At 39.7% G+C, this 27,091-nt stretch overlaps 2 protein-coding genes across 3 annotated transcripts; one reads left to right on the top strand and one right to left on the bottom strand.

The window, feature by feature from the left end:
- Nucleotides 1-634: 634 nt before the first annotated feature.
- LOC110485234 (matrilin-2) lies at nucleotides 635-18,378 on the top strand. Its single transcript, XM_021556296.2, has 13 exons — nucleotides 635-835; nucleotides 2,298-2,437; nucleotides 11,396-11,604; nucleotides 12,299-12,662; nucleotides 12,777-12,902; nucleotides 13,210-13,338; nucleotides 14,245-14,367; nucleotides 14,767-14,889; nucleotides 15,051-15,173; nucleotides 16,152-16,562; nucleotides 16,704-16,856; nucleotides 17,574-17,666; nucleotides 17,910-18,378. The coding sequence occupies exons 2-13, from the start codon at nucleotides 2,299-2,301 to the stop codon at nucleotides 17,963-17,965; spliced, it is 2,049 nt and encodes a 682-aa protein (XP_021411971.2). The 5' UTR covers nucleotides 635-835; nucleotide 2,298; the 3' UTR covers nucleotides 17,966-18,378.
- Nucleotides 18,379-20,328: 1,950 nt separating this feature from the next.
- Nucleotides 20,329-23,901, bottom strand: LOC110485224 (E3 ubiquitin-protein ligase rnf146). Of its 2 annotated transcripts, none has more exons than XM_021556285.2 (3): nucleotides 23,769-23,901; nucleotides 22,513-22,575; nucleotides 20,329-22,360 (listed from the first exon to the last, which is right to left on the bottom strand). In XM_021556285.2, exon 3 carries the CDS (start codon nucleotides 22,346-22,348, stop codon nucleotides 21,290-21,292), a length of 1,059 nt encoding a protein of 352 aa, XP_021411960.1. In that variant the 5' UTR covers nucleotides 22,349-22,360; nucleotides 22,513-22,575; nucleotides 23,769-23,901; the 3' UTR covers nucleotides 20,329-21,289. The 2 variants fall into 2 exon arrangements, with proteins under 2 accessions (XP_021411960.1, XP_036799718.1); XM_036943823.1 differs by lacking the exon at nucleotides 23,769-23,901 and adding an exon at nucleotides 23,257-23,280.
- Nucleotides 23,902-27,091: the final 3,190 nt, after the last annotated feature.

Raw genomic sequence — 27,091 nt, 5'->3', positions numbered from 1 at the left:
AACTTGGAAACTATTTGGCTATTGACTTTAAGAGCTGTTAGGGCCATAATGTTGTCGTTGTAAGACAGGTAGTCTATTTTCAGGATGATTGACGTTAAGAGCACTGAAAGCGCTGCTTCAGACCCCTTTTCCATAAACTGCTGCCTTACTGTTTCCTTCTGTTCAATGTGGAGTTCATCCAGATGTCTTCCAGGTACAGTAACCTCCTTACACTGTAGCTTGGACCCCCAATGGACCAGGACAGTAGTTGGCAAAACCAATACGCTTGTCATTTACTTCGAAAAATGTACAGTTGAGTTGTAGACACACTTATCGCCTTTTCACATTGCTGTTTGTCAGATGTAAGAACAATAGATGGGATATCTGTTTGATTATTGGTCACTATTTCTGATCAAAGAAGATCATGTGGTTACCAAAATGCTTGGTCGGCCCCGTTGAAGATGTCTTGACTGTGATTCACAAACTGAAATGATAGTTTAAACTGATAACCTACTGTATGAAAACATGAAGATTTGATCCATACACATTTTTTTTCTCCAAATAATGTCTCCAATAGGAGGCTTCCCTCCCCAGGTTAGAGCCAGACTGAGGTAAGGCAGCTAAGAGTAAATACAGAATCAGTCAGTCCCAGAGGAGAGGGGGCAAGTCTAATGCATAGAGAGAGCGAGAAAGCTAAAGAACATCTGCATATTCTCTGACTGACTGCACGACCACAAGTCACCAGCTTGACTCACTCGCCCAGGTGGATTCCCTTTTCCTGCTTTACTTATTTTTCACAACATTTAATTTAGATTTACTGACAGATCTTTTCACAAAACTTTATTTTGATATTAAGGTAAGGAGACTTTTGATATTTTGATGTTATTTTCAATAGTTAGTGTTGTCACACTGCAGCATGAAACCCCATGACAGATGTCGTGTTTACCACACAGAATCTAAGCTCGAAGATGACAATTTAATTTTTTAATCGAAGTAAACATGATTCAGATTCCACATTAGACTGTGTTTGATTGAGATTCAACATAAGATGACAAGATACAATATGGCCATGACAAAATGTTTTTTTTTAAATACTGTAGTTTGTAATTATGTTTTTGTATATGGTCCATCTTCATTTTCAATTACAGACTGAATGAGTAATAGTAACAACTGTTGTATCCATCTCTGGCATGTGCTGGCTCTGGTTTTCACTTGTTTTTCACTTACCTAATGTTTGTGCAGCTGTGGTAGTTGAACAGGATGTTCCATGAGTGTGACCCTGCTTGCTTCTGGTCACTGACAGTCATAAACATGTCTGGTACACCTATGCAGCTCAAACCTGTGAACAGACTAAGGAACAACTCAGTATAATCAGCTTGTCACTCAGGCTCCCGAGTGGCACAGCGGTCTAAGGCACTGCATCTCAGGCCCTAAGGCATCACTACAGATACCCTGGTTCGAATCCAGGTTGTATCACAACCGGTTGTGATTGGGAGTCCCATAGGGAGGTGCACAATTGTCCCAGCGTCATCTGGGTTTGGCCAGGTGTAGCCCGTCATTGTAAATAAGAATTTGTTCCTAACTGACTTAGTTAAATGGAACAACGTGTTCTAGCATGGCTATGTCTCTTAAAGCCATGGAACACAACTACTGTATGTCTGTCAGAATGGCCCGTACAGTCAACAGCTGCCTGAGTGTTGTGTGTAGCAGCAGTATGAAGCGGTCTAAATGGGAGCAATAACAGATTGCTGACAAAGGAACAGTCTGCTGTGTATTATAGACCATTTTAAATCATTGCAAACCACCTGTAACATCTCAACTCAGAGTGGAGTTTTGTTCCATGTATTAATAACTCTATGGGAAGACACTCAGTTACATTTCAGTTCATAAACTGAATGTTTTTATATTAGATTGTGGACCTCCCTCACCGGTAGCTTGGGTCTGGAATGTGTTGTATACATTGTAGCTCTAGGCTGCGTCTTTAATGGCACCGTTTTCCCTATAAAGTGCACTACTTTTGACCATTATAGACAATAGAGGGCCATTTGGGACACAGCGCTAATCGTACTGTACGGCTGTGACATGGCAACCATTCTGGGTTAATGAGGTGAAATCTGAAGCTGTGGTTTCAGGCAGGCAGGAGGTGAAAGTGGTTCCTATTTATAATTCCTCTAGAGTCTGACTGACATCCCATCCCCAGTCTCCCTGTCAGTGACTTGTGTTTGTTGATGTGCACTCATCCTCAGGACTGGAGGTTGTTGTTTTACCAGCTGCTGTCTGTCTGTCCACCCTTTTGTCCGTGTGTCCCCCTGGTCAAGGATGAGGACTCTGGCCTTCGCGCTCTTTTGCCTGCTCTGCTGCGATGCAGTCAGAGTGGACCACAGAGACAGACCCCGTCCCAGACCATCCGTCCTGTCCAGAGGACGCAACGACTCGGCCGTCCAGTCCAACTCAGTGGGTAAGACCAGCAGAGATTACTGGTACTAAAGGAAATGTGGTGCTGGCTAAATACTGTGGTTTGTGTCACAATCAACACTATCAACAAGGCAGGTCCTACAGGTTCTAATTTTGTCACACCTGGACTACTGTTCAGTTGTGTGGCCAGGTGCCACAAAGAGGGACCTCAGAAAATTACAATTGTCTCAGAACAGGGCAGCACGGCTGGCCCTTAAATGTACACTGGGTGCTAACATTAACAATATGCATGTACATCTCTCATGGCTCAAAGTGGAGGAGAGATTGACTTCATCACTACTTGTTTTTGTAAGAAGTGTTGACAAGCTGAATGTACGAGCTGTCTGTTTAAACTACTAGCAAACAGCTCGGACACCCATGCATACCCCACAAGACATGCCACCAGAGGTCTCTTCACAATCCCCAAGTCCAGAACAGACTATTGGAGGAGCACAGTACTACATAGAGCCATGACTACATGGGAGTCTATCCACATCAGGTAACTGATGCAAGCTGTAGAATCAGATTTAAAAAACAGATAAAAATAAACTGTGAACAGACACGCACAGGCATAGACACACATACACATGATAAGACATGCACTCTACACACATGTACACATGGATGTTGTATTGTAAATATGTGATAGAGGAGTAGTGGCCCGAGGGAACGCACGAAATGTATTGGGTAAAGAGTTATGTAATGTCTTGTAATATTTTTAATTGTATATAACTGCCTTCATGTTGCTGGACCCGAGGAAGAGTATTAAATACAATTACAAATACAATGGAATATAGTGGAATGCATGGAATATAATGAAAAATACAGTACAATATAATGGGACATATAGTGCAATATAATGGGACATACAGTACAATATAATGGCACATATAGTAAAATATAATGGGACATACAGTACAATATAATGGGACATATAGCACAATATAATGGGACATATAGTACAATATAATGGAATATACAGTACAATATAATGGGACATATAGTACAATATAATGCGACATATAGCACAATATAATGGGACATATAGTACAATATAATGGAATATACAGTACAATATAATGGAATATACAGTACAATATAATGGAATATACAGTACAATATAATGGGACATACGGTACAATATAATGGGATATACGGTACAATATAATGGGATATACAGTACAATATAATGGGATATAAAGTACAATATAATGGAATATATATTACAATATAATGGGACATATAGTACAATATAATGGAATATACAGTAAATCAAATCAAATTATATTTGTCACATACACATGGTTAGCAGATGTTAATGCGAGTGTAGCGAAATGCTTGTGCTTCTAGTTCCGACAATGCAGTAATAACAAGTAATCTAACTAACAATTCCAAAACTACTGTCTTGTACACAGTGTAAGGGGATAAAGAATATGTACATAAGGATATATGAATGAGTGATGGTACAGAGCAGCATAGGCAAGATACAGTAGATGGTATCGAGTACAGTATGTACAAATGAGATGAGTATGTAAACAAAGTGGCATAGTATAAAGTGGCTAGTGATACATGTATTACATAAGGATACCGTCGATGATATAGAGTACAGTATATACGTATGCATATGAGATGAATAATGTAGGGTAAGTAACATTTATATAAGGTAGCATTGTTTAAAGTGGCTAGTGATATATTTACATCATTTCCCATCAATTCCCATTATTAAAGTGGCTGGAGTTGAGTCAGTGTCAGTGTGTTGGCAGCAGCCACTCAGTGTTAGTGGTGGCTGTTTAACAGTCTGATGGCCTTGAGATAGAAGCTGTTTTTCAGTCTCTCGGTCCCAGCTTTGATGCACCTGTACTGACCTCGCCTTCTGGATGATAGCGGGGTGAACAGGCAGTGGCTCGGGTGGTTGATGTCCTTGATGATCTTTATGGCCTTCCTGTGACATCGGGTGGTGTAGGTGTCCTGGAGGGCAGGTAGTTTGCCCCCGGTGATGCGTTGTGCAGACCTCACTACCCTCTGGAGAGCCTTACGGTTGAGGGCGGTGCAGTTGCCATACCAGGCGGTGATACAGCCCGCCAGGATGCTCTCGATTGTGCATCTGTAGAGGTTTGTGAGTGCTTTTGGTGACAAGCCGAATTTCTTCAGCCTCCTGAGGTTGAAGAGGCGCTGCTGCGCCTTCTTCACGATGCTGTCTGTGTGAGTGGACCAATTCAGTTTGTCTGTGATGTGTATGCCGAGGAACTTAAAACTTGCTACCCTCTCCACTACTGTTCCATCGATGTGGATTACAATATAATGGGACATATAGCGCAAAATAATGGGACATATAGTACAATATAATGGGACATACAATATAATGGGACATACAGCACAATATAATGGAATATACAGTACAATATGATGGAATATACAGTACAATATAATGGAATATACAGTACAATATAATGGAATATACATTACAATATAAAGGGATATACAGTACAATATAATGGAACATACAGTACAATATGATGGAATATACAGTACAATATAATGGGACATATAGTACAATATAATGGGACATATAGTACAATATAATGGGACATATAGTGCAAGATAATGGAATATACAGTACAATATAATGGGATATACAGTACAATATAATGGAACATACAGTACAATATGATGGAATATACAGTACATGGAATATAGAGTACAATATAATGGAATATACATTACAATATATTGGGATATACAGTACAATATAATGGAATATACAGTACAATATAATGGAATATAGATTACAATATAATTGAATATACAGTACAATATAATGGGATATACAGTACAATATAATGGAACAGACAGTACAATATGATGGAATATACAGTACAATATAATGGGATATACAGTACAATATAATGGGATATACAGTACAATATAATGGAATATACAGTACAATATAATGGAATATACAGTACAATATAATGGAATATACAGTACAATATAATGGAATATACAGTACAAGATAATGGAACATACAGTACAATATAATGGAATATAGAGTACATTATAATTGAATATACAGTACAATATAATGGAATATAGAGTACAATATAATGGGAAATATAGTACAATATAATGGGACATATAGTACAATATAATGGAATATACAGTACAATATAATGGGATATACAGTACAATATAATGGAACATACAGTACAATATGATGGAATATACAGTACAATATAATGGAATATAGAGTACAATATAATGGAATATACATTACAATATATTGGGATATACAGTACAATATAATGGGATATACATTACAATATAATTGAATATGCAGTACAATATAATGGAATATAGAGTACAATATAATGGGACATATAGTACAATATAATGGGACATATAGTACAATATAATGGAATATACAGTACAATATAATGGGACATATAGTACAATATAATGGAATATACAGTACAATATAATGGGACATATAGCGCAAAATAATGGGACATATAGTACAATATAATGGGACATACAATATAATGGGACATACAGCACAATATAATGGAATATACAGTACAATATAATGGAATATACAGTACAATATAATGGAATATACGGTACATTATAATGGAATATACGGTACAATATAATGGGACATACGGTACAATATAATGGAATATACGGTACAATATAATGGAATATAGAGTACAATATGATGGAATATACAGTACAATATGATGGGATATACAGTACAATATAATGGGATATACGGTACAATATAATGGAATATACGGTACAATATAATGGAATATAGAGTACAATATGATGGGATATACAGTACAATATAATGGGATATACAGTACAATATAATGGGATATACAGTACAATATAATGGAATATACAGTACAATATAATGGAATATACGGTACAATATAATGGAATATACGGTACAATATAATGGAATATAGAGTACAATATGATGGAATATACAGTACAATATGATGGGATATACAGTACAATATAATGGGATATACAGTACAATATAATGGGATATACAGTACAATATAATGGGATATACAGTACAATATAATGGAACATACAGTACAATATGATGGAATATACAGTACAATATAATGGGACATATAGTACAATATAATGGGACATATAGTACAATATAATGGGACATATAGTGCAATATAATGGAATATACAGTACAATATAATGGGATATACAGTACAATATAATGGAACATACAGTACAATATGATGGAATATACAGTACATGGAATATAGAGTACAATATAATGGAATATACATTACAATATATTGGGATATACAGTACAATATAATGGAATATACAGTACAATATAATGGAATATAGATTACAATATAATTGAATATACAGTACAATATAATGGGATATATAGTACAATATAATGGAACAGACAGTACAATATGATGGAATATACAGTACAATATAATGGGATATACAGTACAATATAATGGGATATACAGTACAATATAATGGAATATACAGTACAATATAATGGAATATACAGTACAATATAATGGAATATACAGTACAATATAATGGAATATACAGTACAATATAATGGAATATACAGTACAAGATAATGGAACATACAGTACAATATAATGGAATATAGAGTACAATTTAATTGAATATACAGTACAATATAATGGGATATACAGTACAATATAATGGGATATACAGTACAATATAATGGAATATACGGTACAATATAATGGAATATACGGTACAATATAATGGGACATACGGTACAATATAATGGAATATACGGTACAATATAATGGAATATAGAGTACAATATGATGGAATATACAGTACAATATGATGGGATATACAGTACAATATAATGGGATATACGGTACAATATAATGGAATATAGAGTACAATATGATGGAATATACAGTACAATATGATGGGATATACAGTACAATATAATGGGATATACGGTACAATATAATGGAATATACGGTACAATATAATGGAATATAGAGTACAATATGATGGGATATACAGTACAATATAATGGGATATACAGTGCAATATAATGGGATATACAGTACAATATAATGGAATATACAGTACAATATAATGGGACATATAGTACAATATAATGGAATATACAGTACAACATAATGGGACATATAGCGCAAAATAATGGGACATATAGTACAATATAATGGGACATACAATATAATGGGACATACAGCACAATATAATGGAATATACAGTACAATATAATGGAATATACAGTACAATATAATGGAATATACAGTACAATATAATGGAATATACGATACAATATAATGGGACATACGGTACAATATAATGGAATATACGGTACAATATAATGGAATATAGAGTACAATATGATGGAATATACAGTACAATATGATGGGATATACAGTACAATATAATGGGATATACGGTACAATATAATGGAATATACGGTACAATATAATGGAATATAGAGTACAATATGATGGGATATACAGTACAATATAATGGGATATACAGTACAATATAATGGGATATACAGTACAATATAATGGAATATACAGTACAATATCATGGAATAGACGGTACAATATAATGGGACATACGGTACAATATAATGGAATATACGGTACAATATAATGGAATATACAGTACAATATGATGGAATATACAGTACAATATGATGGGATATACAGTACAATATAATGGGATATACAGTACAATATAATGGGATATACAGTACAATATAATGGGATATACAGTACAATATAATGGAATATACAGTACAATATAATGGAATATACAGTACAATATAATGGAATATAGAGTACAATATAATGGAATATACAGTACAATATAATGGAATATACAGTACAATATAATGGAATATACAGTACAATATAATGGAATATACAGTACAAGATAATGGAACATACAGTACAATATAATGGAATATAGAGTACAATATAATTGAATATACAGTACAATATAATGGAATATAGAGTACAATATAATGGGACATATAGTACAATATAATGGGACATATAGTACAATATAATGGAATATACAGTACAATATAATGGGATATACAGTACAATATAATGGAACATACAGTACAATATGATGGAATATACAGTACAATATAATGGAATATAGAGTACAATATAATGGAATATACATTACAATATATTGGGATATACAGTACAATATAATGGGATATACATTACAATATAATTGAATATGCAGTACAATATAATGGAATATAGAGTACAATATAATGGGACATATAGTACAATATAATGGGACATATAGTACAATATAATGGAATATACAGTACAATATAATGGGACATATAGTACAATATAATGGAATATACAGTACAATATAATGGGACATATAGCGCAAAATAATGGGACATATAGTACAATATAATGGGACATACAATATAATGGGACATACAGCACAATATAATGGAATATACAGTACAATATAATGGAATATACAGTACAATATAATGGAATATACGATACAATATAATGGGACATACGGTACAATATAATCAAATCAAATCAAATTTATTTTATATAGCCCTTCGTACATCAGCTGATATCTCAAAGTGCTGTACAGAAACCCAGCCTAAAACCCCAAACAGCAAGCAATGCAGGTGAAGAAGCACGGTGGCTAGGAAAAACTCCCTAGAAAGGCCAAAACCTAGGAAGAAACCTAGAGAGGAACCAGGCTATGTGGGGTGGCCAGTCCTCTTCTGGCTGTGCCGGGTGGAGATTATAACAAAACATGGTCAAGATGTTCAAATGTTCATAAATGACCAGCATGGTCGAATAATAATAAGGCAGAATAGTTGAAACTGGAGCAGCAGCACAGTCAGGTGGACTGGGGACAGCAAGGAGTCATCATGTCAGGTATTCCTGGGGCATGGTCCTAGGGCTCAGGTCAGTTGAAACTGGAATATACGGTACAATATAATGGAATATAGAGTACAATATGATGGGATATACAGTACAATATAATGGGATATACAGTACAATATAATGGGATATACAGTACAATATAATGGAATATACAGTACAATATAATGGAATATACGGTACAATATAATGGGACATACGGTACAATATAATGGAATATACGGTACAATATAATGGAATATAGAGTACAATATGATGGGATATACAGTACAATATAATGGGATATACAGTACAATATAATGGGATATACAGTACAATATAATGGGATATACAGTACAATATAATGGGATATACAGTACAATATAATGGAATATACAGTACAATATAATGGAATATAGAGTACAATATAATGGAATATACAGTACAATATAATGGAATATAGAGTACAATATAATGGAATATTCAGTACAATATAATTGAATATACAGTACAATATAATGGGATATACAGTACAATATAATGGAACATACAGTACAATATGATGGAATATACAGACCATATGTGTGTGCACAAGTACAGTATGTATATTCATAATTGGTCTGTATTTCCCCTTACAGTAAAGATCAAGTAAAATCAATGTCTGACCAGGGGAACTGGTCTTCTCTAGAGGGATATATGGAGCATGTAGAAGTTTTTCTTCTTGTCTTTTCCCAGGCTTAGTTTAGTGTTGATTGATTTACAGATGATTACTGGAGACTAGAGAACTCAGAATCTTTCCCCTGCTCTCAGGCTGACTAACTGAGCACACAAAGTAATAATCACTGTCCAAACTCAAAAATAAAGAATCAACCAGACAGTGTCAGAATTATGTACTACAGTACTTTAAGTAAGACCCAGTCTGTACCCAGAAACTTTTGGTTTCTTCATACAGAGAGCCCATGTAAATATCAGTTATATACCGTATAGTAAGACTACTTCCAGTCAGATTACTGTATGTTCCTCAGAGAGCCCCTGTAAATACTATATTAGAGTTACAGTAAGCCTATATACAGTACAATACTTCCATTAAGGCTTTCTTTGTGTTCTCCCTCTGTAAATACTATATTAGAGTTACAGTAAGCCTATATACAGTACAATACTTCCATTAAGGCTTTCTTTGTGTTCTCCCCCTGTAAATACTATATTAGAGTTACAGTAAGCCTATATACAGTACAATACTTCCATTAAGGCTTTCTTTGTGTTCTCCCCCAGAGAGCCTGTGTAATTATCACATATAGTATGCCTGGCCTACTGTACCTCCAGTAATGCCTGTGTAATTATCACATATAGTATGCCTGGCCTACTGTACCTCCAGTAATGCCTGTGTAATTATCACATATAGTATGCCTAGCCTACTGTACCTCCAGTAATGCCTGTGTCTTCCCCCAGAGAGCCTGTGTAACTATCACATATAGTATGCCTAGCCTACTGTACCTCCAGTAATGCCTGTGTCTTCCCCCAGAGAGCCTGTGTAACTATCACATATAGTATGCCTGGCCTACTCTACCTCCAGTAATGTCTGTGTCTTTCCCCATAGAGCCTGTGTAACTATCACATATAGTATGCCTGGCCTACTGTACCTCCAGTAATGTCTGTGTCTTCCCCCAGAGAGCCTGTGTAACTATCACATATAGCATGCCTGGCCTACTGTACCTCCAGTAATGTCTGTGTCTTTCCCCAGAGAGCCTGTGTAACTGTCACATATAGTATGCCTGGCCTATTGTACCTCCAGTAATGTCTGTGTCTTTCCCCAGAGAGCCTGTGTAACTATCACATATAGTATGCCTGGCCTACTGTACCTCCAGTAATGCCTGTGTCTTCCCCCAGAGAGCCTGTGTAATTATCACATATGGTAGGCCTGGCCTACTGTACCTCCAGTAATGCCTGTGTAATTATCACATATAGTATGCCTGGCCTACTGTACCTCCAGTAATGCCTGTGTCTTTCCCCAGAGAGCCTGTGTAAAGGGAAGCCCCTGGATTTTGTGTTCATCATCGATAGCTCCCGCAGCGTGCGTCCCAGCGACTACGAAAAGGTCAAGATCTTCATCACCAACATCCTGGCCTTCCTGGACGTGGGGCCGGAGGCGACGCGCGTCGGGCTGCTGCAGTACGGCAGCGTGGTGCAGAACGAGTTCTCCCTCAACACCTACAGCAGCAAGGTACATTCTTAGAAAACAAGGTGCTATCTGGAACCCAAAAGGGTTCTTCAGCTGTTCCCATAGAAGAAGCCTTTGAAGAACCCTTTCTCCACAAACTACACTCTTAGAAGAAAAGGGTTCCAAAAGGGTTCTACGGCTGTCCCTTTTTGGTTCCAGGTAAAACCCTTTTTGGCTCCAAGTAGAAAAATTTTGGGTTCCATATAAAACCCTTTCCACAGAGGGTTCTACATGGAACCCAAAATGGTTCTACATTGAGACAAAAATAGTTTTTTACTTGGAACCAAAAAGGGTTCTCATATGGGGACAGCTGAAGAACCCTTCTGAAACCATTTTTTCCCCCCCTAAGAATATAGTTTGGGTAACAAGTTCTGTCTCGACACCAACAGCAACAAGGTAGCCTAGAGAACAGGTTCTCTCTCTCGATGCACTTAGCTGAATAGTCGTTGTGCCCTTGAGCAAAGTACTTCTACCCACAGGGATGTTGCAATGTGGCTGAACTTCCTTCCTCCCAAATGTGTGCCGTGTGGTGAGACTGGGAGCAGAAGAAACAGATGGACTATTCAGTACTGTTCTATTCTTTTTACAATATGTTTATTTGGTTTTCCAAGTACAGTTGCTCAGAAACAGTCTGTAACAAGAATCCCCAAAAAACTAACCCACCCACATTAACAAACACAGAACTGTTGTATTCAAGGCAGATGTGGAGCGGGCGGTGAAGGCCATGGACCACCTGGCCACCGGCACCATGACCGGCCTGGCTATCCAGTACACCATGGAGACAGCCTTCACCGAGCCAGAGGGCGCCCGACCCGCCGACCTGCACATCCCCCGCATCGCCATGATCATAACGGACGGGCGCCCCCAGGACACGGTGGAAGAGGTGGCGGCACAGGCCCGGCAGGCAGGCATCCAGATATTCGCCATCGGAGTGGGCAGGGTGGATATGAACACGCTGCGGGTCATCGGGAGTGAGCCCCACTCGGAGCATGTGTACCTCGTGGCCAACTTCAGCCAGATAGAGACCCTCACCTCCGTCTTCCAGTCCAATCTGTGTGGAGGTGTTTTCTCTCTGTTCATCTCTCAACACACTCATGTGCTTTATTCATTATATTGATGGAGATTCTAAGGATGTATTATTTGTATGTATGTGTGTATGTGTGTGTATGTATTAGGTATAACAGATCTGTGCTCTGTGATGGACCATCCGTGTGATCACCTCTGTGTGAGCACCCCAGCCTCCTACATGTGCCGGTGTAGAAAGGGTTACACCCTTAACTCTGATGGCAAGACCTGCCACGGTGAGTGAGCAACTTAGTCGACAGTGCTCAACTCTATTATAACAGGCTTGACCACATCATTTGACTAAGAACACGGAAAATATGTTGCTTTTGGACAGACACATTCACTAGAGGGGAACAAGGAAAAAAGTCAGTGGTGTAAATCAGAATCAGTGGGGCCTAGCTGGCTGGGTTAGGGTTTGCCTGTGGGACGGTGCAGTGCTAGGGCTGGTGGGATAGCAGCAGCAGAGGCATAGGGTAAGGGTTAGCTACAGCAGTAGCATTAAATCCTGTCTTTGCCTATGTTGTGGTCCTCCTGGTTCTGTAGCGGAAGACCCGTGTGATGTGGTGGACCATGGCTGTGCCCACATCTGTGCCAAGGTGCCAGGGGTACTTGGCTACGAGTGTCACTGCCGGCTTGGGTATGAACTCAACGAGGACGAGAGGACGTGCCGAAGTGAGATTCTTAGTTTTTCCTCTTTCGTTCGTTCATTTATTTATTTTTTTGTGGTTATGACTAAAGTTAGCATAGAAAAAACTATGAATTTACTCTGAAAAAATGTAATTTATCTGCTTGTGAAGGTTAACCTGAATTCCAGATTTCCATCTGTCCTTTCATTGCTCAAATCTGATGGTCTATTATACTGAAAACAATCAATCATTTGTTTTGGGTTACATTTCAGTCCATGGACTGGCTCAGTGATGCAACTATGCTTGACTATTGTAGTGTTCACAATCAGTTCTTTAAGCAGTTGAAGGGATGAATGTCCCAGATCAGTCCAACTCTAATACAGTATTTGGTCTATCCTGTTGCCAGACGGAGGTCCAAGTCCACCCACATTTGGACGTGCCCCTAGTTCTCTAGTGGAACTTCAGACTTCAGAGTAGCATAGGGGAGATCTCCAAGAGGAAGTGTGCTTTTTGAATCATCTCACTGGCTGCTGAAATATGGGGGAGTGTGTCCAGGGTGTTAGAATACAAAGAGATCATAACACAGCCAGGGTTCCATCTGGTTTGATCTGTGGAAAGGTTTCTACATGGAACCCAAAAGGGGTTCTTCAAAGGGTTCTCCTATGGGGCAGCCGAACAACCCTTTCTGGTTCTAGATAGCACCTTTTTTTCTAAGAGTGTATGTTCCGATGCAAATTGCACAATAAACATTTTAGTTAACTTCAGAAAGCACCCTGTGGGTTAATCAAAACGTTAAGTGCTTAAAAGAAATAGGCAGAAACAACTGGTGTTACAGGAAAAAAATAAAATTCAAAATTAAAGGCACCTATTCCCTCCTTTATCTCTTGTTAACATCCTGAGAATAATGTATGAATTCAAGCCAATCTATGTGTGTCTCTACCTTTCCCCCCAGGAATAGATTACTGTGACCTGGGGAACCATGGCTGTCAGCATGACTGTGTCAGCTCTCCTGAGTCCTACGTCTGTAGATGCACGAGGGGCTATGTTCTCAACCGCGATGGCAAGACCTGCAGCAGTAAGTTCATCACTCCTCTGGTTGTATGAACTGTGTTACTGTGCTATTAACAACACTGTACTCAACCTCCCCCTCCTGAGATGGCAGTGCCAGTACACCTCTAAAAATGGTTTAAAATATATAAAATCTAACAAGTAAAGCAATAGTAAACTGTTCATTCAAAATATCAGTCACTGGAGGACTCAGCAACAGAGTGCTGTGCTCACTGCGTGGGCAGTGTTGAGGAAAACATTTGTAATGTATTTATCTGTTGAATGTAGTGAATATGTGAGTCACTGTTATATTTCTATATAACAGTGTAGAAGTGTTACTTCCCTGAAAGAATATTAGCATGCGTTGTCCCTTTCGCTCTCCTGCCTTGTTTCTATCTCTGTACCCGATGTGACTAACACCTCTCAGAGATTGACCACTGTGCTCTTGGCGACCACGGCTGTGAACATGAGTGTGTGAACACTGAAGATGTATTTTTCTGTAAATGCAATGAAGGCTACATACTCAGACCTGATAATAAAGCCTGCAAAAGTAAGTCTCGCCTGCTTCACACTAGAATAGTGTATGCTCTCAGTCTCACCTAATACACAGAAATATAACTTGTATTCAACTTTTTACTTAGATTTCAACATACTAGCAGGTCTTGCTTATTGACCTCAACAACTGGGTCTGATCACTTTTACTCACGGCAGAGCTTGATCCCTGTTCCCTTGGTAACCATGGGTGTGAGCATGACTGTGTGAACACTGAAGATTCATTTGTGTGTAGATGTCGAGAAGGCTACAAACTCAGACCTGATCACAGAACCTGCCAGAGTAAGTCCATGGCCTGCTTCCATGTCTTACTATCAGCTGTGTGGTAACAGATATTTTGGACATTGCACAGTAATAAGAGGATCTTCTCTATGCATCATGCTGTTTTGGCCCAATGGATTCACATCCCTTTGAATTGGTATGTTAGAATGAATGTTACGCATTAATGCTTATGTGACTGAGGGAAGTTGGACTGCCTTCAAATATACACCTAATTGCCTCTTTTGTAATGGGCTGACTGTGACTGAGTGTTTTTCCATCCTGGTATTTATATGTTACATAATTTGGATGAGTGTGATTATGAGGTCATGGTTAATCCTGATGCTCCCTCTAGTCCAGGGTGTTATTTTCCTGGATTAAGAGGAATATTCCATACCGTTTGACAGTGACAGGCACATGTTGTGAAGGAAGAAAGAGTAGTTCTCGATAGGTAGATAGATGGATATTCATGCACATTATTACCCAATGTTGCATTGAAATGACTGTCTTTGGAACCATGAAGCCTGGAGTAGAGAACACACATTTCCATTATTGAAGAGAATTATCCTTATACTATTTCAATATGACCTGCACCAGGGGCGCAACTTTCACTGGGGAATGGGGGGACATGTCCCCCCCACATTCTGAAATTGCATTTTTGTCCCCACCCCCAGTTTTGTCATTGGAATGTGATACAAAACGAGGCAACTGTGTGCTTTAGGACCATGCTGACGCCTCCGAGCGGTCGGGTAGGCTGTTGGGAGTGTTTATCGGAATGGATAAAAAAATGTCCCCGCCACTTCTAAAACCAAAGTTGCGCCCCTGACCTGCACACAGGTCTTCATAATGTTGGGCCATTATTGTAGAATGAGCCAGTTATTAGCCTATCAGCGACCTCATTTAAGTAATGTAGGCTAGTACTTTCTGCTGCTGTCTTGCCATGGTATAGTTGATTTGGGGAGTCATGACTTGACTCAACACTATTTGTCTCTACTATGGCAGAGGCAGTGTGTGGAGATGGAGTGATGGATCTGGTATTTGTAATTGACGGCTCTAAGAGCCTGGGACCGGCCAACTTTGAGCTGGTCAAGCAGTTTGTGAACGGCATCGTGGACTCTCTGGACGTGTCCGGCACGGGCACCCACGTGGGGCTGCTGCAGTACTCCAGTAAGGTCCGCACAGAGTTCATCCTGGGTCAGTATACCTCAGGCCGGGACATCAACAGGGCCGTATTACAGATGCAGTACATGGGCAGAGGATCCATGACGGGTGCTGCCCTGCGTCACATGTTTGAGTACAGCTTCTCTGCCAAGGAGGGGGCCAGGCCCGACATACCACGGGTCAGCATCGTGTTCACCGACGGACGATCCCAGGATGATGTGTCGAAATGGGCCTCTAAGGCAAAGGATGCTGGTACGGTTTCTTTACGTTGTGTTTGCTTAACTTGATCTGATTGCAGAGCCATTTAAAGAGCCTTTAATAGAGTTCCATATTCTCTTAAAGGAGTCATTCATCCACTTCCTTCTGACCTTTGACCTGCTTCACTGTCCCCAGGTATCACGATATATGCACTTGGTGTTGGTAAAGCCATCGAAGAGGAGCTCAGGGAAATTGCTTCCGAGCCAGATGATAAGCATTTGTACTATGCTGAAGATTTTAGCAACATGGGAGAAATTACAGACAAATTGAAGTCACGGATGTGTAAAGGTACCCAATAAATAAAACACACTCTAAAATAACTTTCTTATTAAAGATCCATCACAGCTACACATTATTCATTATTTCTCACACTTTCCTGCACAGTGCACAAATCCTCTCATCTTGAATAAAATTTGAATTCTATAAATACAAATACTGAATCAAAAATGCCCCAAAACCCATCTAAAGTCTTAAAACTAATCAGATTGTTTATGAAGGTGGTGCTTAGACTTCCATATCATGATTTATACTTAAGCAATAAGGTCTGGGGGGGTGTGGTACATGGCTAATATACCACGGCTAAGGGCTGTTATTTTGCACGGGGCAACGCAGAGTGCCTGTGTACAGCCCTAGGCTGGGGTATATTGGCAAAAAACCATAAACCCCCGAGGTGCCTTATTGCTATTATCACACGACTGTCAGCCAATCAGTATTCAGGGCTCGTACCACCCAGTTTATAATGTGTGTTAGATCGATTTTCTCTCATGCACTGCATTTCAGGAAATATTTATTGAAGAGCGGGTAAGGACTTTATGTTCAGGGGGAAAATGCTGTACATCTCTGCCACCTGCAGGTGTTTTTATGAAGTACAACAGAAACCATACCATTGGAGGCCTATCATTGTACAGTATATTGTGAGGCTCTGGGAATGAATAATTGTATTGCACTTGATCTGTGTCAGTCTATTCCTAAAAGACAATCCATACTGTGTCTGTCTGTGAACAGAGAAACCCTCCCCTCAAGATATGTGTAAGTGTGAGAACGTGATGCTCTTCCAGAGGCAGGTCAACGAACAGCTTAGGAGACTGACCCAGAATAATATCCTTTACAGCCCTGTGGTGGTGTACATACTTTAGATAAGATCTTTAATATTGCCATGACATTGAATGCTTTCCAAATGGTACCCTTTTACCTGTATAGTGTGCTACTTTTGACTAGAGGCCTATCAGCCCTGGTCAAACGTAGTTCACTATAAAGGAAATAGGCTGCCATTTAGGATGCACAGAGTATCTTTAAAAATGTGTTTAGTTTAAAATAATAACTTCCTTAATGTGTAAATACTTGAGGTTGTGTCAGAAAGGATGGAGACCCTTGAGAATCAGCTTGGACACAAATGAAGGACAAAGACATTGTTTTCATCTGTTCGTCCTCAACTGGCCTGCGGTGCAAGAGCATTACTAAACTTCAAGGGATATCTTTAAGCTATTTCAACAAGCTACACTGAAATATAATATGGAATATTTTCTACAGTAACTGCTATTTATATTCTGAACAAAACTATGCATTTATGCATGTGGCTGTGGACTGGAGTAAGTGAAGCCAAAAATACTGTATATCTTTGCTACATTCAGGTATCAAAATGTGTTTATTTTTAAAAGTAAAATGTTATTTGGCAGATAACTGCAATTTATAGATACAAATATAACTCGTATAAGATACAGTACATTTTATAATGACAAATCAAAGTAAAATTACTTGTATTTCAAGCTAAATACTTTCTATTGCTGTTGTGAATAAAATCCCTGTTGATCTTGCTTGTATTGTACTTTGTGGAACACCAAAATGTGTCACAACGTTTTCAAAGATCGGAAGATCAAATCATCTGTTAGATTTGGATTGAACCCAACAAGGTTTTTGTATAAAACATTAGAAACAAACATAGTGGTCTTACTGCTGCAATTTCCAACCACACCCCCAAGACTGAGCCGAACAATAGCACACACACAGAGATAGTGAGAATAACAAGAAGAGGATTCTCTATCCAGCCCACTACAGTTGGGAGTTCTCTTTCTCCAGTTAATAGACTAGGTCATACAGACCTATCTATAAATTCATCAAGGGACCTCAATACCACACAACTCTCTACCAACTACAGTAGATGCCCCACTACTTTATCCGTCTCTGATAACTATTTGCAGGCCAGAGGAAGAATTCTCCATCTGTCCTGCTGTTCCAATAAATGTACAATGCCGATGGTGTGTTCTTTTTCAACCAGGGTAGGAGATTCATGTGAATTCTGAATAATCTAACAATGAAACGTTCTGTGTTTGTCCTGCTGCATAGATCTAGGCTAGAGTCAGTCGCTCCTTTTCCCCTCCCTGATAGATCAAGCTTCACTATGGTGTGAACCTGGCTGGCAGGTCTCTGGATAACACACCACCAGGGGTACATCCCAAATGGCACCCTATTCCCTACATAGTGGGCCCTGGTCAAAGGTAGTGCACTAAATAGGGAGCCATTTTGGATGCAGCCCGCCTGGCCTTTTGTCTTCCTCTGCCGTCCCTTTACAACGGTCATGTGTTTCCTGGACAAACACTAGGCTTTGGTGTTGCTTACAGATACAGTGATCAGAATATCAAACCAGGGTGTGAGATGAATTCAGAGAGGGTTGGAACCTGTCTGTTGAAGTAGGTACACTACACTGCACCAAGTGGACCTGTACAGGGCAGGAGCAGCGGGTGCATGGTATTAGCAAGTGGTGAGGTACACTACATGACCAAAAGTATGTGGACACCTGCTCGTCAAACATCTCATTCAAAAATCATCGACATTAATATGGAATTGGTCCCCCCTTTGCTGCTATAACAGCCTCCTCTCTTCTGGGAAGGGTTTCACTAGATGTTGGAACATTGCTGCGGGACTTGCTTCCATTCAGCCACAAGAGCATTAGTGAGGTTGGGCGAATAGCCCTGGCTCGCAGTCAGCATTCCAATTCCTCCCAAAGGTGTTTGATGGTGTTGAGGTCAGGGCTCTGTGCAGGCCAGTCAAGTTATTCCACACTGATCGACAAACCATTTCTGTATGGACTTCGCCTTGTGCACGGGGGTATTGTCATGCTGAAACAGGAAATGGTCTTCCCCAAACTGATCGAAGGCTTGTGTGCCGCTGCTCAGCCATGGAAACCCATTTAATGAAGCTCCCAACTAACAGTTATTGCGCTGACATTGCTTCCAGAGGCAGCTTGGAACTCAGTAGTGAGTGTTGCAACCTAGGACAGAGGATTTTTACACACTTCAGTGGTCCCGTTCCGTGAGCTTGTGTGGCCTACCACTTCGTGGCTGAGCCGCTGTTGCTCCTATACGTTTCCACTTCACAATAACAGCACCTATAGTTGACCTGGGCAGCTCTAGCAGGGTAGATATTTGATCAACTGACTTGTTGGAAAGGTGGCATCCTATGACAGTGCCACGTTAAGTCACTGAGCTGTTCAGTAAGGCGATTCTACTGACAATGTTCGTCTATGGAGAACGCATGGCTGTGTGCCCGATTTTATACACCTGTCAGCAACTGTTGTGTCTGAAATCCACACATTTTAAGGGATGTCCACATAGTTGTTTATATAGTGTAGAGTTGTCACATGAGAAATATCAGGGTACAAAAATACATTGTGACCAGATTTGATGCATGACGTCGCTAGTTGTGTTGGCATGTGATCAGCTCGCCTTTTGCTTTCAAACAAAAACAATACTTCCAATCAACATTGAGTTGATGAATACACACATTTTATTTAAAATCACATACCATGTAAAAGATTACAAACCAAAAATCGTTACAGAAAGTAAAGGTTATTATAATGATAGTAAAATTGAGCTCAACAGATGACAATGACAGTCAGCTGGTAAGAAATATAAAAACAATAACATTTAAAACTTCAAATGTTTTGCAGGAGACAGCCAGCAAGCCACCTAGCAACCATGTCTCTTCTCTTACTGTCTTAGTAATCACACAATAGAATTTACAACCATAGGAAAACAAAGAAAAAACTGTTAAACTAAAATCCAGAACATCAGTCCTCTTCACCAGTAGTGTTTAAGAATCCAACCCCTCGCTTAAAACACATGCACATATTATGAAACAGACTAGCATTTCAGATGAATAATCAGCAACTGAACACTATGAACATGCTTCGCTTTTGAAACACAAATGAAAATGTTGTCTACTAACCTTTTTGATCAGAGGTCATGGAGCATGGTGTTAATCACTTTGGAGCAGCCTAGAACTCAACACACAAAGCTGCTGCAGAGAGAGGAAAACTACCACTGATCTGATCAAAACAACTGTTGTTTAGCTGATAAGAGGCTGCTACCTGATTCAGTTAAATGCATGTCTCTGAAAATAATAAGTCTCCATCTTTCAACACGGCTGCATCACATACTGTCTGCAGGCATGAAGACGTTCAAACATCCCAACAACTTACACGAAACAACAATTCAAAGCTCAACTAACAAGTTGTATGGGGAAAGACTGCTCCTAAGGCCCACCAGTAAATTTTGACTATAACTAATTTTCAGGGGGTAATTTTCATCTTTAAAAGTCTAATATAATGGGAGTGTCTCCTTGCCTTGAGACAGTTGTTTGCAGGGGTTGGTTTTAATCTGTTTCAGAGTCCTATGTTAGCTGAGAATGTTAGCTACAGTGCAGAGGTTCATGATGAGTTGAGCTCACACTTCAGTACACTGGCCGTCAGGCCTTCGCGACCTCACACTGCTGCTGGAGGCCTCAGCCCCAGGGGGGGACCTGTCCTCTGGGCTCTCCCCCAAATGCAGTCTCTGCTCCCGGGGCTCCACTGCCTCCCCATCCCCCTCGTCGTCATCGCTCCAGTCCCCAGACCCATCCACAGAGGTGTTAGGACCAGATGACATGGAGGGTGTGGCGGTGGCCTCCTCTTCCCCCTCCTCTCCCTCCCCGACTTCAGCCCTCTCTGGCGCATCTGTGGGGCTGATGTGGAGCAGGGCCAGGGTGTCTTCCAGGGAGGGGCTGGTGGGGCTGCCAGGCTGGCCCCCCAGAGAGGTGGGAGGCCTGGCAGGAGCAGACAGAACTGTGGAGGTAGCTGGAGATGCTGCAGCCTGCTGCACTGAGGCTGCTGAAGTATCAGCCCCGTCTGCAGAGTTCCCTCTCCCTGCCGCAGCGGACCCCTGCGTGCCACCCTCGGTGTCCAGACGGAGGCCAGCCACCCCTTTCTTGGGGATGTCCACAACGTCCCGTTTTATCTTGCGGCGGCGGCCGTGCTCATTGCGCCGGTACTGCACCATGTTCTCCAGGTCGGCCACGTACAGGAACCCGGCTATCAGCATCTCAGCTGTCTTCTTGCCCTTGGAGAAAGCGTCCTCCAGCTCACGGCTGGTCCTCTCGTCATACTGCCACCAGCCGTTTCTCCCCTCATAGTACCAGGCGTTGTCCCCTGCGGCGGCCCGCCCTCCGGTCTTAAGCTCTTCGGGGGACAGCAGAGTGGGGTGCTCCAGGAAGTCCTCGGGAACCTCCTGTCTACAGAGAGCACAGCGCTTGCTCTGCCAGGACGCCCCTTTCACACATAGGAAACAGAAGACGTGGCGGCAGGGTAGCTGGACAGGGTGGACACAGCTCTGCAGGCAGATGGCACACTCTGGGACAGGCAGGGCAGGTGATGAGCCACTGGAACCAGAGCAGGCAGAGTCACCACTCCCCTTCTTACTGGATGGGAGCGAGCTCACAGAGTGGTCAACCTCACCGCAGCTAGCCATCCTTAGGAAGTACTTTGGGGGGGGGTGGGTTGACACAAAAGGATGTTAATGTGAACTACTAGCATCACAGTTGTCAAATTAAAATCAACCAATACACTGAACAATTTAAAGCAGTTTATTTAGATACACACAGGACAGGCAGAGATTCTGTAGTAGCTACTTACTGTAATATCTGCTAATGTTGCCGCTGTAGCATTAGGCTTATTGGTGGTTCTTCAAATGTCTCACTGCCAAAAGGAAACAAAGGTTATAGCACAGATTTGATGTTTTTTTTAATTGATAGATGAACTTCCGATTCCGGGAAACACAGTAAACAACACGGGAATGATGATATCAATAGTCAACTATCCAAAAACAGTTGAAACACTATTTTCAACTAAACCATGAAAAGAAGACTGGAACAGGGTCCCGATACCCTAGCTAGTTAACAATGACATGGGGCAAGCTTAGCTAGATAAAATGAAAAATGTGGGTATATGCTCCTAAAAACCAATGAGGAGATGGGAGATGCAGGACTTCAATAAATATAACCAATTATTATATTTTAGCACCTGTCCACGCAGACCTGCGCGAGCAGTGTGGATGAAATTATTTAATTTTTTATTTTACAACACGAGCAGTGTGGTCAGTATGTGAGCTAGCGACCTGACAATACCTGTATCGCGATACTCGTTAGTATCGTACAAGGAAACAAAAAGAAGGAACTTTCACTTATTTTGGAAAACAGCCCTAATGTTGAAAACAAAACATTGTCATCCAGTGACACATTTATTTATTATCCAGTGTAATATTTATTTTCTAAGCTACAGCTAACTATTTTATATACAGCTTGTTAGTAAAGGACCAAGAAGTTGAGTTTACTTCATGTTAATTTTTCACATAGAAAAAATATCGTGATCTAGTCCTACCAAAAACGAAGATAGCTAGCGAACAGTAGGTGTTTTGTTCTTCGATGGTAAGCCATCGTCAGCAAGGTAGCTAGCTAACGTTGGCTAATCTCCGAGCTAGAAAACTCGACAGCATTCTCCTTTTACATAACATTAACGTAGCTAGCTACGGCCATTATATTTTGATATATTCGGTGTTATTCGCATTGAAACGGAGACAAACTGACGTTAGCTAGTCTGCTAACTTTGATTTGAACTAACGTTACCCACCCCCAGGAGGAATCAAAACAATGAGACCTGTTGTATCCAAGTTTCTAGGATTGACAACATAGCTAGCTAACGTTAGCCTGCCGTCTCAGTCGAGAAAGAAAGACAGCGCTAGTCACTTCTCTCTCTTAGCCGATACTGTCATTTCGCATGTTAGATTTATCGGTCATTGTGTGGCTCTTGTATTGTTAAATATTACATTGATTATAAATCACACACATGTAACTAAATTAGCTGCATGGCGAGAAATGTTATGTTAAACTCACCGTCTGATTTCCTCCACAAAAAACAACGTAGTAAGTTTAGCCTGTTAACGTATGATGACTACGTTTATTGAACGTAATCACGCACAGCACACGCACATTACGATGTTCTCGAATCAGCGGAGAAGTGCAAAATGAAGAAATTGCAGACCGCAATTCGGGGCGTTTCTTAATGTGGGCTTTCCTTGATATTAGAAAACGCCCATTGGTGTAAAACATTGGTCAGTCTACATATTTTTTAAAAACCTTTATTTAACTAGGCAAGTCAGTTAAGAACAAATTCTTATCTATAATGACAGCCTACCCCAGCCAAAATGGTGGTCACACCAGATGCTGGCTGGTTTTCTGATCCACTCCCCAACTTAAAAAAAGGTACCTGTGAACAACAGATGCAGATCTGTATTTCCAGTCATGTGAAATCAATAGATTAGGGCCTAATTAATTTATTTCAATTGATTGATTTCCTTATATGAACTGTAAAGAATCTTTGAAATTGGTGCATTTATATTTTTGTACAGTGTAGTTACACACACAGCACTTTTACCATACAATGTTTTCAACTTGCATATTTGATACACGTTGACTTACATGATCAGACTGTGCATGTTAATTTACGTATACCTGATGATCCAAAATGTCCTCACCTGGGATTTGAACTCACAACTTCTTGGTTCATAATATTCAGATTTTCCAGCTATGCAACCATGTCTGTGTCAATTATCATCAATTAATCTGATTGATTTGATTTACTTATTTAAGCAATTTTAGATTTTTCTGTGTCTAATGTTGTTGGTGCTATGGCTCCCAAGTGGCGCAGCAAAATAAAACACAGAGCAACACATCAATAAGTATTTTTAGCGGCAAGAAGCCATTGGTTCATTGTCTTCTTTAGCTCCATGAATGCGAGAAGTTGAATGCTCCATATAAATTACATTCAAAAAAGTGAGGATCGATTGACGGATAGAGAGTGAGTGTGGAGGCTTCCATCGTGCTGCAATCATTTTTTTTGCAGGCGTTAGGCCAGCGAGAAGAATGCACTTCTGACATAGAGATAAATGAAAAACAGATACATCATTTCAAAGTAAAACAAAATGAGATGTAGGAATATGTTCTGACAACAGTGGCCAAATTCAAAGCTATTTAATCCAAGAATATAGATACCAGACGGCATTCCCAAACCATGTGTATAAAGGCACCATGTTCATTAAGATGGCACAATGTACAGGAAGCATCATTAAAATGTTTTATATGATACAGTTTACGAGGAGTTTGATAAATGCTGTGTACAAAATTATAATGGATCCGTTGGTGATCAGGATACCGAGACGATTGTTGAATATTAGACTACACCGGGTCCCAAATAAAACATTGATCCAAACCCGGAAGGTCTCTATTCCACTGAGTATAGAGAGGAAGAGGTTTATAAGAAGTTGACAGTAAATAAATTACACATTTTGGCAACCCTTTGTTTCGATCTTAAACAAAAAAAAAATGGCATAGGATGTAGCGTCAAAGCTGACTGCCAAGGAACACCATGAGCCCTAACGGCAGACCTACATTGTAGATAAAAGAAAAATGATGAGCCAGATAGATTAAAATTATCTTTAGGATCTTGGAATGAACAAAGGCAGTCATCGCCTAAAATACAGTCGAATCCGTTAACGACACAGACATGGTGTCGTGGCAGGAAGTTTGGAATGCTATGAACCAAGAGGTTGTGAGTTCAAATCCCAGGTGAATACTGATTACTGTAGAAATTAACATGCACAATGCAATCATGTATGTCAAATATGTTATTGACACAGATGTGGTGGCATAGCAGGAGAATTGGTATGCTGTGAATCAAGAGGTTGTGAGTTTGAATACCAATGACTGTTTAAATGAACATGCACAATGTAATCAGCTGTCAGATATATACATTAAAAACACTGTGCCTGTAGTTATTTCCACAGCCTCTTTCTGTTGGTAAAATAATACTTTTCTAGTTCACACATATGAGACAAAATTGAGGAAACACATTATAAGTTGACTGAATTTTTGCCTAAGTTTTCTCATGTTGGAAAATGAAAAATGAAAAGTTGAGTAAATCAACAAACAAAAAAAGGCTGTGGAACCAGTTACTTAACAATATTTCGTTACAGTGTACCCAGCCCTTGAGTTCTCAATTGAATGTATGGACAACAGCTGGATCAATGACTACAATCCCAACACTCTGTTTTAATGTTTAGAAACGTTATTAATCCTTCTAGCAATACGGTTTTATAAACCTTTGGAACTTAATTTTCATGTAAGCGAAAAATATTATTTCAATTTTATTATTATTAAATACAAAAGATACACTTACTGTGAACAGTTTTGCAAAGTTGCAACTGGCTGTTTTCACACCACCTCCGCTACCACACATCCTCTCACCTTGCGCTCTCATTTCCATTGGTCCATTCCATTCCACATTTCCGACGGATCGCATGTATTTCTCAAAATACAACTGGGTGCAACTGTCCTAAACTGCGTACAGTAAGTGTATCTTTTGGATATAATAAAATATTTCTCTATTATATGAAAATTAAATTCCAAATTTCCGAATGACCGTTTCCGAAACGGTATTTGCGTTTAGACAGAGCATTTGTCCAGGTTCGGAGCGTCGGGCCATTCCCCACACAAGGCTAAACGGAACATACTAATGGCTCAGTGTAATGTAATGGAATTGGAGTGGTGAATAAGGGTAAGTAAGGTTGTGGTGTGTTTGATTCAGCATGTCACTGACAGTTCTTTGACTGTCTATGACCATCTATTTAATGCAATTTATGTGAAGGCCTATATAAACGTACGAACAACTGTGTTGAGGATGGATATATTTTCAAAAGACTTGCAAAAACTAAGCAACAGTGAATCTGAAATTTAAAGGCAGGTCCACGGAGAGTGTTTATTGAGTAGTTGACAAATAATAAAGGCGCGATTTCATGCCAGCGTGTCCCGAAAATATTTTGGTTATCTCCGATTGTTCTAGCTTCATATGGGAGTAAAGATGTTTGATATGTTTTTTAGATTTGTAATCACAGACAATTTTGGGGGGATGAAAGTGGCCAATTCGTCCCTTTTAGACCTATAGATGTCCCCTGTAAGACCCTATGATCCATTAACTGTACATGATAAAGACAACATCGTGGTGTCATTATACTCCTTATCGAGTGCTCTAAAATATGGAGTATGTCTTGATTCTGAAATATATATATATTTTTAGAAATTGTCAAATTTTATAATGATTTACCCCCAAATGGTTTCTGATACAAATTAAACAATTTGAGAATTGCCAGAACAATCTGAGA

This window comes from Oncorhynchus mykiss, chromosome 2 (assembly GCF_013265735.2).
Source record: "Oncorhynchus mykiss isolate Arlee chromosome 2, USDA_OmykA_1.1, whole genome shotgun sequence".
Lineage (NCBI taxonomy): Eukaryota > Metazoa > Chordata > Actinopteri > Salmoniformes > Salmonidae > Oncorhynchus > Oncorhynchus mykiss.
Note: the sequence above shows the minus strand (reverse complement) of the source record. Positions and strands in the feature narration are given on the sequence as shown.